The sequence below is a fragment of the Bombus huntii genome, chromosome 15 (assembly GCF_024542735.1).
Source record: "Bombus huntii isolate Logan2020A chromosome 15, iyBomHunt1.1, whole genome shotgun sequence".
NCBI classification, from domain to species: domain Eukaryota; kingdom Metazoa; phylum Arthropoda; class Insecta; order Hymenoptera; family Apidae; genus Bombus; species Bombus huntii.
The window spans coordinates 10255456-10268436 of NC_066252.1; the positions used below are offsets into that span (position 1 = coordinate 10255456).

General features: G+C 46.8%; 1 protein-coding gene and 1 long non-coding RNA gene across 3 annotated transcripts in view; one reads left to right on the forward strand and one right to left on the reverse strand.

Annotated features, from left to right (window-relative positions):
- LOC126873999 (cytoplasmic polyadenylation element-binding protein 2-like) overlaps window positions 1-12981 on the forward strand; it is a 64440-nt gene that overhangs the window by 8915 nt on the left and 42544 nt on the right. For both annotated transcript variants that reach the window (XM_050635513.1, XM_050635514.1), the window contains exon 3: window positions 2745-2853. In XM_050635513.1, the coding sequence (XP_050491470.1) occupies window positions 2745-2853 (109 nt within the window). The remainder of the gene's footprint in view (window positions 1-2744; window positions 2854-12981) is intronic.
- On the reverse strand, window positions 8049-12628 carry LOC126874012 (uncharacterized). The gene is made up of 2 exons (XR_007692608.1): window positions 12480-12628; window positions 8049-11669 (listed from the first exon to the last, which is right to left on the reverse strand). It is a non-coding gene; the product is annotated as an uncharacterized LOC126874012 (long non-coding RNA).

Sequence of the window (12981 nt, forward strand, 5' to 3'; positions counted from 1 at the left end):
GAGTAATTAAATTCGATAGGAAGGAGCTAGCGCGGCATAAGACGAAGGACGTGGCAGCATTTTGCGGGTCGTAATCATTGGAAGTAGGCCAACGTTGTCGCGAGTACACACCCTGCGATCGTATAGCGCAGAATCCTAGTTCGAATCTGCTCCGTCTGCGACAAACTGCTGCGCGGCCGTGGCGCATTCTCTTTGTTCTCTGGTTCAATCGTTAGAGCGAACTTTAAACACGAACAGATTAGAAAAATTAACGTTCCACGCTAGTCGCGAAACGATATTTGCTTTCGCTCTTCAATCGAAACGAATCGACTAACACTCCGTGTCGTTCCCTTTTTCGTTTCTTTCACGACACGCGACTCTCTCTCTCTCTCTCTCTCTCTCTCTCTCTCTCTCTTCCATTATATCGTATCTACGTTCTATTAACGTGCTAGAACTAGAACAATTCTCATAAAAATTTCATAGATTCACAGTGACGCGTTCTTATCGTAATCAGCAGGATCTACGTATTCTTAATAATCGTTATTTTTTCGGAAAATATGAAATCAGGTGTTCTATATTTCTCAAGATTTGCGTCTAGGCGATAAACTGACCGCGATATCGCGCGTTAAATAACATCTCTGTACTGGTCTCGCGAAACGTACGGAAGAAAACAAAAACATAACCTAAAAACACTAACCGATCGAAGCTAAAGTAGAGGGTAAAAAGGGAAGAAAAGGAATGTATAGGTAAATGGATAAGCAAAGTTAAGAGGAGAAGCAGAGGGGTAACAAGTGGAATAGGGGTGGTACAGTGACGGAGCCTGCACGGAGGTTGCTGTCGACGCCCTGCCGTCGCTTCCTGGTTTCCCTATATTGATTTTCCAGCGTGCCTTGCGTTAGACGGAAACGGAGCGACACGGCCAGAGGGAGAGGAAAGGTTGCTCTGCGCTTGTGCTTGCACACGGATGTGTGCGCGTGCACGGAAATCGGCTAGCAGGGTGCTCGTGCGCTCGTTCGTGATTCGCGCGTTTGGGCATGTGTGGGTGAGTGTGTGCGCGCGCACCTCAGTCACGTTTGCAGCAATGTGTGGGCGGCCTTAAAACCAAAGAAGGGGAACTAGGTTGGAACACGGCAGTGTTAGAGAGTCGGTGTTCACGTAGGAGGGTGGAGAAAATACACCTCAGAGTTCCAGGTAATACGAAGAAAACGCGAATGCGAAAAAAGTGGGGCTACCTTTGCACCTTTCGCCCTGCACCAACGAACAACGATACAGAGAGATACGTGCTATATGCACACAGCACGGTGTTCGGAAATGCGTGGACACTCGCCTATTTCTGTCAAGATGTACTTTAATTAGAATTTGACTTTTACGATCACCGTGTCTACGTTTAAGAGGATACTACGAACCGATCAAATCGATTTCTCAAAGTCGGCAAAGTCGGTTCTTTAAGCTTGTAAAATCGTTTCGTCACTCGACAAACACTTTGTCTTCGGATTCTTGGCATAACGTAACGGTGGATCGAGAGAATTAATTCGTACGCGCTGAGTTGTAACGTGTATTTGCCAGGACGAGTAAACAAAATCGGGTGAATTTACGTCGCAGCCCGATGTTCGATATTATTCGCGTGCTTTTTAGCTCGATTCTCCTTCTGCCTCGTCCATCGCTTCGCACTCCTCTCTCTTTCGCATATTTTAGGTTCTTTCTTTCCGTTCTTGAATACTTTCGCTAGCCGCGTATTACTCGCGATCGACCGATCGATCGATCGAACGAACGTTAAATACCGACGTTCGGAATAGACATTACCTTTGACTTTATAGCGATAGATGTGCGATGCGCGGTTGGTTAAAGTTTCGACTGAACGAATTCCCTATTTCGCGGAGCGGTTCGTGGAAACGAAATAAACAGCGCATTCTGCTATGAAACGAGTTCAGTAGTAAAGGACGACGCGTGGTCGGACGCTTCACGATCGATTCGCTTGCGAATGATTCTAGGACGCGTGTAATCGTTGCTTTTCCTCCGTTAATCGTTACGTCATTTTCTCAGGCGCGTCGTGCATTCACGGTCAACCAATACTCGCAATAATAAATCTCCTTCCAGACGTTTCCTCCTTTTCCGATAAATACGACTTGAACGTCGAAGCCTGTTTATTCGAATGCCGATCTTTGCCGTGACCAGCGGCCCTTTTCGACCGAAGCCTTAGGAAGGAAATCGCAGGAAGCCAGACGATACAAATCTGACGTATTCTCAATGACAAGCGGAATCTCCGAAACAAAGAATGTCCATTCTATCTAAAAGTAGGGACCTTGGACTACGGCAAGCTAAATCGTCCGTTTGCGCGTAACCTTCTCCGAGGAAACTAGACTCGAATCCATAACTTTGCTTCTTTTCTCATCTCCCTCGTCCTTCCTTTTCTTCTCGTCTTTGGTTACTCTATTCATCGGAGAGCGCGACATCGCTGCCGGGTAAGTTTTCCATCGAGGTACTCGTTCGTCCTCAAAAGCCCTTTCTCCGCGAGAGAGGCTCGTTTCGATGAAACGCGATAACGAGAGACGGTGAAAAATTAAAATTCGTTCGCTGTAGAAATTGCGAGTCGAGCGAACGCCTCGCAAGTCGAGTTCGCGAACGATCGGTTTCCCGTAGTTGGCGAAACGTTCGAAACGATTCGTCGGCCCCTTCTTACGACCTGTTACTAAATAAATGGATAAACCGCCCGATTTCCCGCCCGATGCAAGCTAAATAACGAACAAATTTCACTGTTTTTGCAGGATCGTATGACGACAAATGGCAATTCACCGTTGGACAGTATGAGAACGTTGGAGCATTACTTGAGCGACATCATGCGAGGTACAGCGGATACCTCTGAACACGTGAAAGGTAAGTCGATTTTCCAATGCTCGTAATAAAACGTAGATTCGATGTTTGCGAACTTCGCCGAATAGAAGACGCGATAATCCGCGAATACAAAGTTATCGTTCGAAGAGGTTGAAAAGTTCGTCGCAAGAATCTAACGAGAGGTTTTGTCTACGCGTACACGTACCAGATACGATCGTCTCGATGTCTCTTCGTAATTTGATCAAACTCCGTCTCAAAATCGACTACGCAAATTGACCAAATTTAGTGTTCGATGGATACAACGAAAATGTAACGGATACGGGAGAAGGAAAGAAAGTGGAGGAAATACGGGAAGATTTGGACGACGGTGCGTAACGAAACAAGTTGTCGAACGTGCATAATGCGATAAGATGGTCGATAGGCAAAGATGGTAGATCGGCGCGCGGAATGAGACAACTAGCTTTCCGAGCAACGAGAGACCAACGAAACAGCCGCCGAACCGACCACTTAACGCAGACCAACCCTTATCGGCACCCTCCACTCGACGCGACTCTACACACTTTACTCGCTCTATCCCGTACACTCTGTGCGATTCGACGCGACCGTATCTACACGTCCAGCTCGAGTTTCGCGAGCCAACATAGAGACCGAGCCGAAAGAAGTAGGAAGGAGACCGGCAAACGCTTTGCGTCTCGCGATGCTCTGCCTCTCGCTTCCCTTCTCGTTCGCGATCGCGCTTTCTTTCTCGCGCCTACTCACCCTGTCTGCGAGCTCCGACACAACCCTCAGACAAGCGGTCTCGCGCCTACAGTCAAGGGCAAGGGTGGTATCGCGAGGCCTCTTCTTCCTTAGTGGTGCGTCTACACACCGAAACCGTACGACGCCGCCAACATCGACCACCGGAAGGACCAAACGCCCGATGTCGTCGCCAACACCCGCGACGACACCGCGTTCGACATCCCACAGCCACGGAATTTGTTCGTACGTCTTAAAGTCGACTACTCTGGTCGTTCTAGCATGGAAACGCGCGCGACAAGAGGATCCTCGCCGAGAAGCTTCGTAGGATTTAGCAGCTTCTGGAGAAAGTGACTCTCTTCGTTGACTCGTGTCGCCTTGGTTCATCCAGGTCGATAAATTTGCCTTGCGACGATGCAGCGATTATTTATTCAGCACGAATTACGTCCTCCTTGTTCGATAATTTCGCAGCTAATAATATCGGCGAGTCGACGAGTCGCGAGTTACAGGTTATAGACTCGTGGAAACGACTCGTCGAGTTTTGCGAATGACGCGGGAAGCTTCGTGAAAGATGAAACGATACACGGCGTACGAACGTAGTAGCAGCAAGAACAGGCGTAGAGAAATATTTTGGCCAACCTACTTTGTTCCGATCGCGTAATTATCGGCTCCCTCGGAGACCATCGGAGACGTCCTGCCTTTCCTTTTTAACTCGCCGCAAACCCTTACATAGCCGTAATTAAAATCTCTTCACGATCGAAATACCATCGGAAATAACGATCGGCCGGGGACAAGCTCGCGGTAACGAAGAATAGATCGCGACGATAATTTCCGATAGAAATTTACGCTTCGACAGAGGGCGGAGAGAAAGAGGATGGCTGGAAGAACAGAGGAGTTATAAGGAGTAACCCTTTCGCAAAACGGCGTCTAGTCGAAGATACTCTTCGGTGAAAAACGAATAATAGGGTTGAGAGCTAGGATGGGATAGCAAATCGCCAGAGTGCGAACCCGTCTTTATTCTAGAACAAAAACCTCTCTTGAGGCATTGTAAGGCTCCGTTGAGTGGGCGTGCTTACTACGGCGCCATCTTTAAAAGTGTCAGCATGGCACTTTAAACCACACCAGTAGGTCAAGTCTCGGAAAATCCGAGTGCAACCTCGAGACGGCAACGATAGCCGGCTGTATACGCGTCGTAGCCATCTTTCGGACCAAACGAAACGCTCTTCGCGTCGTCCTTTGTTCTAACCGCGACGTGCGTGTTCCTCTTGCATCTAGCAAGATGCCGAGGAAACGCGGATGAATCACGGCTTAAACTCAAATATACGCGTATCAGCGATGGCAAATTATTCGAGCTTAAACTCGCGTGGTTCGGCTTTGCAGATTTCGTTACGAAAGCACGAAAGGAACGATCAAACGCGCGTTAGAAGCTACATCGAGAGAACGATCACGCTACTCGGACTCTAACGATCGCGTGTTCCGCGTCGATAAGATCCTTTCGAAAATAAGCGGATCGATTTTGCGTTATCGCTGCGTTTTTATACTGCATCGCGTCGCACCGTGGTTAAACACGAACAATGCTTAAGAATAATTTCCTTCCGCTCGGTATTTTTACGGACCAAGATTTCTATCCATTACGGATGAAAACTGTAACCCGTTTAAATCGGTTCGGCATCGTACGATGAAAACAATGTCCCGCGTGAGCGAACGTGTCCGATTGATAGGATCGCGTGCTCGCACTCGTCCAGATTATCTGACGGCGAGTAGCTAGCGGTTAACCAGCGGCCAACTTTCCGTCCTTGAACGACACGGGCTTTACGATTGCATTCTCTGACCTATATATCGCGCATACGTGTACCGTGTAATCGGTTAGTAACGCCGACGGGATTCATAGAGGGTGGTTTTACGCCGCGCTCCAGCCATCTAGGGTTTCATTGGATCGTGGCTTTCTACCCCTCGTTCCCTTTCTATCTTCCGCGCACCCCATCTCGCTGCTGCGAACAAACGCTACGCGTGTAATTGAAAAGGTGAATGGATAAAAAGGACACCGCGTAAATACGTAAATACTCGTGCGCTTCTACTCGAGATTCGATCTGCGAAGAAAACGAGAATTAATCTCGCGATGCAACGTTTCGTTCGTTTTTTCTTTTCTTTCTTTCTTTCTGCGTGTTTCTTTTTTTACTCTTTCCCTTTCATCCTCTTCTTTGTCAAAGACGATGCGTAATTTAGTAGCGAGTTTTTGCACACGAGGTGAACCAGTGGTGCGACGATATCGTCGAGACTTTACATATAGCAGCGACGCTGTGAGATTTGGCAGCTTCGTATTTTTGAATAGCAAGTTGACCCGGGATACAAATTTAATGACTCGAGACTCTAAATTATCTCGGAGTTACTAAACTGTTTCGTTCGTAGACCACTATGGATCCGTGTCACGAAGGATACGATCCTATCAAATCGCGAGATCGCGTCACAAGTGTGAAACAAGCCTTACGTAAAAAGCAGGCGGAATCGACGAAGAAACGAGGAGAATCGCAGAGCTTTTTCTTTACAGCTACTACGCTACGCGTTACAGCGTCGACACGAACGACGTTCTCGTATCGATCCTGCTGAATCGACTCGACTGTCTTTCCGCGATTCTCGACCTTAATCCGTCCAGAAAAACGAAAACCAATTTCTCGTCTCAGCTAGGTAATAGAATCGAGCTGCGTTCATGGCGAAGAACCAGCGACGATCCTTTTGTTGCGTCGCATCGGCCACGAAGCTTTCGTCCGTTATGAAATGGCGCCGTGTAGACGCGATATTGGCCGAGAATATGCGACGATGTCTCGAGGATGCGGCCGCAGCTATCGATCCAAGTCCAGGTAAAAAAAAAAAAGTTGCCAGGTGACCACGGCGAAGGTGAAACCTGCTCGTTCTAAATATTCCATTCGATCAAAGTTGTCCGATCGTTGGCGAGAATCGTTCGCATCTCGAGCAACGCGGGCAATTATGGTCGTGCCCGTTATCGGAGAAGTATTGCTGCCACGTGTTTATCAAAGTACCAAAAGTAGCAAACAATTTCCGAAATAGTATTCTCTCGTACGTCGCGGAGTACGATAAAGCGGTCGGGTGTGAATTAGAGATAATAATCTGAAAAATGAAGCTGACGTCCGATAAGACGGTAACGGTGCAAACAATAAGCGTATAAAGCGATAAGGTCCGACTGAAAATAGTATTCGGGTCGTGTGGAAGGAAAAATTATTTTACCAACGAACAAACCCGACGATCCTTTCTCCCTTTTCCGTCTGATACAGTTCCTACTATTCCTACAAGTTCCTGTCTCTCGGTATTCTCGTCGATAGTTTTGTATATTTAACTCGGAAAACGTGGCAAGTCCGAATACTATACCGCTGCACACGGTGTACTGTACACCCCTATATATATGCGGAGGGGCTCTAGAAGTTAAAACGAAGAAACGAAGGAGAATGTAATATATTACGAATAAGTTTCCGTTGTAAGAGAACCATACACGCTCGTCGATAAATAACGTATTCACACGGAGTCGTAAATCCCGTGAATGACTCGTGGAATTCTCGACTCATCTATACTTACCAATTTGTCAAGCAGTTTGCGTTGAATCCGTGGCGTTAATACCGACCGAGTATACGCTTGACGTGTTCTTTGAACGACGCTCAAGCTGGAAAAGACGCGTACCGCCATCTCTAGGCGGCTCGTAAAAGGAATCGTAAGCGGCTCGGCATCGCGCAAGCGTACGCTGCGTTTCAAAATTTATTTACAAAGCGAATCTTCGATAATACCGAAACGGTGCGACGATTTAATCGAAATTACGATGTTTTCGAGTTGTCGATCCGTCAACGTTGGACGAGTTTATTAATCGAGCGTATAGACGTACGCGACTCGCGTCGTGTTTGATCTTCGATCCTCGATCTTTCGATCTCGGGTCATCGATCAACGCGGCGCTGCGTCGGATCGATCGTGTGTACCGCGTAACGAGCACGCTCCGTGGACTAAGCAAAAAAAGGTTTCTTTAGAAACGTTATACTCGGAGCTGACAGTGCAAAATGGCACAAGGGCTTATTTAAATTCGATCGGAATTGGCTGGTTGCCTATTGACCAACTGCCACCATCAGCCGCATTGCAGTGACCTGCAATGTTGCTCTTCGTACGTCGTATTCGCGCGACGCAAAGGGACTTTCGGCCGTCGTTACGCGCGTGTACGCTGGCGCACGAAAACGTTCGAACGCTCGCCGTAGAAAATTAGAATTCGTCGAAATATTTGATCATTAGTCGCGTTTCGTTACAAAACTAGTAAAATTTCCAAATTTTTCGTATTTCAAACGCGCGATGTCTCTACGTTTCTACAATTGTGCGAATACTTTCGCGAGCCTCTGTACTCTCGATTACTCTTTCGATGTTTTCGTGCACGTTGCGTACTACGTACAAGCTTTTTTACCTTCTTATTTATAAAAGGACGCATTCTTTGGGTCTTTCGAGCGTGCTGCGTGTTACGTGGTGCGGCTTTATTTTATTTCCTTATTTATAAAAGATCGCATTCTTTGCATCGTTCGAGTAACTCTGTCCGCTTTGAAAGTCGATCTTTAGCTTCCACCGATTCGATCGTTCCTTTCTTGACCATGGTCAAATTATAAATAAACACGCCAGCATCCAGCAGCAGTGGCAGTAATAGTAAGAACGGTAGCAGTAGCGAGCAACCCTTTGTATCTTCGGTTCCGTGCCATTAGCGACGTATATTTAAGCCGCTGTACATACTGTCGACGAAACAAAGCTCCGCAAATATCCTGAGGGACAAAAGGCTTACGTCAAAGAATAAAAAGGGTAAAAGGGTGCAAGAACGAGAGTGGATGAAAGCGGTTGGCGGGCGAACGAACGAGCGACACGCGCGATCGCTGATGCTACTCGCTCGGGGACACCTAACAGACTCTTTTCTCGTCCTTGCACTTGTAACCTATCGAGCTTGCATTTTCCGTCTTACGTCGCTCTTTAATTCCTACGCAATTACGCGTCTATGGTATTTGACATTTTATTTCCCGATCACGTAATATCTACCATCCATCGATAGTTCTTATTTATCGAAGCGTGAATCGAAACCATCCTACTGACAGCAATTAAATATTTTTTGTCGTCTCTTGAAAATTATTCTCCGGAACGAACGTCATTATTCTCCGTCTATTCCCTCTCTCTCTCTCTCTCTCTCTATCGCGTTCGACCGCTGTCGGTCGAGCGACTCCAACTACCCCCGTGCTCCTTTCTCCATTCATAGACTCGACTGATCTCAAACGCACAGTTTTCGAAACAATTAAGCGAACAAATGCGTTCGTATTTGTAGCAACTCGCCGCTCGCAAATACTTCTCCGATGACTAGCGTCTTTCTATATTTATGCAATAGGTCGTACGGAAAAACGTAAGTCGTTCGTCGTAAGATACACGACAAGTCGACAGGGAGAACGATCGTCGGCTGTCAAAGTCAGCGACCAAAGTGGCCGCAGTTTCTACGTTTCTGTACGCTTATAATTCCGTATTGCTGTTTGGCGATGGAACTGGTCGCTCGAGCATCGTCCAATTATTTACAAAAGCGAAGAAATCCTTACGCAATCGTTTCGTGTATCGTGTAGGAAGAGTCGTGCGAGAAGTAACGAACGTATAGTAACAGATAGACGCTTAGATGGATGGATGGAGGGGAAACTAGGAGGAAGGGGGAGGGTGAAAAGGATCGACGAGCGAGGATAGAGGGGAACGAAAGAAGCCTTAACGAATAACGAAAGAATGGACATTATATAAATTCAAGGATACCGTGTACGATATCAGATATCATGTTCGTTACGATATTTCATTGAAGGCGTTATACGCGTGACGCAACCGCAATTCGTTGCAACGTGTGCGTCGTACGGAGCTCGTCTGTGGCGTTAGCTGTGATAAATCGAAAAATATAGAACGTTCAAGCGAAGGAATAGGAAACCACGAGAAACGAATCTCCTGCAAGCTGCTCGAATCGAACCACTGTTTATTAATTTTTTAATTTCGTTACATAAGCGCGCGATCGATGTTCGATTCTTGAGCGACAAACGACCTGTGCGAGATCGTTCGTGGCAACGTGACAGCAGCGATGGTAAATTCTAAGGGAAATTCGACAAACGTACTTTCGACTTATGGTATCGATCAATGTGGTTTGCGAGAGGCTCGAACGACTCTCGGGTAAATTCGTTCGAATCGTAACGCGACGAAAAAATTAACGAACCAGAGTTAGAGTATCGCGAGCACGCTCGAGCGACCGTACTTCTCCTCTAGCTATTAGTCCACCGGTGCCGGTTTTTCGGCGTTTCGCTTTATCCCATGGAACGTGATAGTTTTTATCCTCGACTCGTCTACGTTCCTCGTAACAATTTTTTCCTCGGCATCGACAGACTCCAAGCCAACGCGACAATTGGTTAATCGTAAGAAAAAGAGACGGAAAAGGCCTTTGAATTTTTTTAGCCGCCGTCAGGATTGGATAACGGTAACTTTCTATTTGGTACAACAAACGTTTTATCGCGTACAGAAAACCGAGTATCTCTTCGTCACTGCGTGACTCTGCAACACGAACGGCAATTTGTATTTTCCTTAAGGAATAATAGTTGCTTCGATACGCGTACCTTGAGAAAGAGCGATTGAAGCGTACTTCGAGATTAGCGGCAAAATCGCACGGTACGATTAACGCTGTTTGTCGCCTCGATCGTCGACCGAACATTGTTCCTTACGTAAGACGGCCAAAAATAAAACAGCTAGTTCTCGAAAGAGAGAGGCAAAGCACACCCGGTGGGTAATCAGTTCGATACATTTCAAATTCCGTTCAAATAGATCGTACGTCGATTTCTTGATTAAAGACCAAGGCGATAGCTTATTACAAATATATATCTATATATTAAATACGCGTATATTTATATTTAAATATTTATCACAAACATATACTTATACAGGGTGGTTGGTAAATGGCGGTACAAGCGGAAAGGGGGTGATTTTTTTTTTTTTTTTTTAATTTTTCCATCGACACAACGATCTGCAGTGAGATCCGTTATAACGAGACGCGATAAAGTGCAGGCGTACCGAGCGAAAATTCAACGTCGATTTTCTCGAAAACAAAGCCTCGAACGAAAAATTGTTATTCCATGTTTTCGACTTCTTTTTTCGCGTAGAATCGCCCCCTTTCCGCTTGTACCGCCAGTTACCAATCACCCTGTATATAAATTATAGTTTTATAAGCACATCGATTTCTTCGAATTTCTCCAAGTTGTAAGATTACGTTACCTTACGATCGATTGTTCGCTTTTGGATCTCTTTAGCATATACGCGTAATCGATGAAAAGAAGAAGGTCGGCTAATTACGCGGGAATTGGCTGAACGCACAGAGTCGTACGATCGAGTCGAGAGGTCGAGTCGAAGTGGAAAGGAGAAGCGGAAGAGACGACGAACCAGTGAAACGGAGCAAGCAATGATCCATCATCGCGTGTATCGCCGCAGCTGTTTTGGCAGTCAGCTGGTCCGGCCGATTCGTGTTCGCATCTTGTACTACGGACTACTTTCGTGTCAGCCATCCTTCGCGCCGAATCTACGATAAGGCTGCGTGCATACCAAATTTTCCCAGTCGTCCTCGCGACGATCCATCGTCTCTCCGTTCGGACGGATATTAAAGATTTATTCTCTTTTTTTTTTTTTTTTTATCGAAAATTGTCGAGATCGATGAACGAGGAAGGAGAAGACTACGGCGACATTGCGTTAAAAGTTGCCTCGTATCGGTAAAAGCCGCGAGAACTTGTCCACTCTACTTTCAGGCTAAACTTCTGTGTCTCTAATTACCGTTCTATCGATCCTTTCCATAGAATTTACAACGTGCTTTCCAGCGATAGTCGCGTTTTCTCGATATCCTTTCGCCGCTTCCGAGTAACCCGGGCCCTTCCGCGCGGTAATTTAGCGAGCAATAACGTTAGCGAATCGATAAGCGAGTCATTGCAGATCGCAGATTTCTCTTTTATAATTTCACGATTTTACGCGAAACAGGCTAATACGGGTCCCGTATAATACGTATCTGCCGCGTTATGGGAGGTCCCGCTTTGCATCCACGGGCTTGCCACCTGTCACAATAAACAAATACATAAATTAGGATCAAGAATATGACACGCGAGCCTTCTTTTTCTTCGATATCGCGTGTTGGTCGAAACACCGAAAGGCAGGCTTAATGGTAGGGAGATACGATGCGTCGAAATGCAAATGGGACCAGTTTTCCACAACTCGGCGGGATCTTGGATACCCATTATGCATGCAGCCTAAAATGCTCAGGCGGGATTGCGTGCACGTCAATGTCGAAGTCGGTGCTGGAATCGAAGCTTCCACGTTAACCGGAGCACGAGCCCCCATCAGCCAGATATGCAACGAGCAAGCTAGTAGCGTAATGGCCGAAAGGCCGAAAGGCCGAACGATGAGCACACGTCCACGTCTAAATTTAGATGCGCTCGTGCTGCTTACTTCCGCTTATTTTAGCTTAGGGGCCAACCGTTTCGGCCAAGGAACGTTCCATCCGTTGCTTTTCTCCTCGCCATTTCCTCTCAACGTCGATATCTCTCGACGATCGATATTTCCTACGTTCGAGATACAAAGTTGCGAACAGGAAGATCGCCAACGAATTACACGTTCGGCTTGCGGTAGCTTCTAGGTTCGTAAAACGAACCGAGAAACGTGGAAGCGCGTTGGCGTCACAAAGCTGGTCGATGAAAAGCGGATTTGCTCGTTTACGACGAGATACGTTTCGAAATTGTACGAGTGCAGTTTCTGCTTCGTGAAATTCCATCGCGCCGTTGCGCAGTTCGATCGAGTGGAGTACCGCGCAGGCGCGCGCGTGTTACCTCGTTTATGCATGCACTAATTTTCGCGATCAAGCTACGTACGCAAATTCCTTCGTCCCTCCTTTGGCCATTGTTTAGAGTTTTCATTAACGATGGTTCGATCGGTGACCGTTGCCGAGCTGTTGCCAGCTTATTGGTTACGAAATACGACGACATTGGAACGTCGCGCGATTCCAAGACGCGGAATAACGCGAACAACCGAATTGACTTTCTAATTTTTCATATGTCCCTGCATATGCACTTATTCGTTTTCTGCAATTATCCTTTAACGGCTGTGAAATAAGAGCGTTCGTGTACGAATGGAACGATTTGCCGTGTTATTCGTCGCTCCTCTTTCATTCGCTGCTTTCCGCCGTTGTTCGCCAAATCTCTTAATCGCTCGAATATTTGCCGAACAACGAACTCTTCGAATTGGATCGGCGATGATCGAGCACGAGGACCTATACCACGCGCGGCTCGTCTCGACGCTGAACGATTATGTAACGGCTATGCGTCACAAAATGCCGACACACTGTGTCTACGTATCGGCGTGGTACTGGTCGAA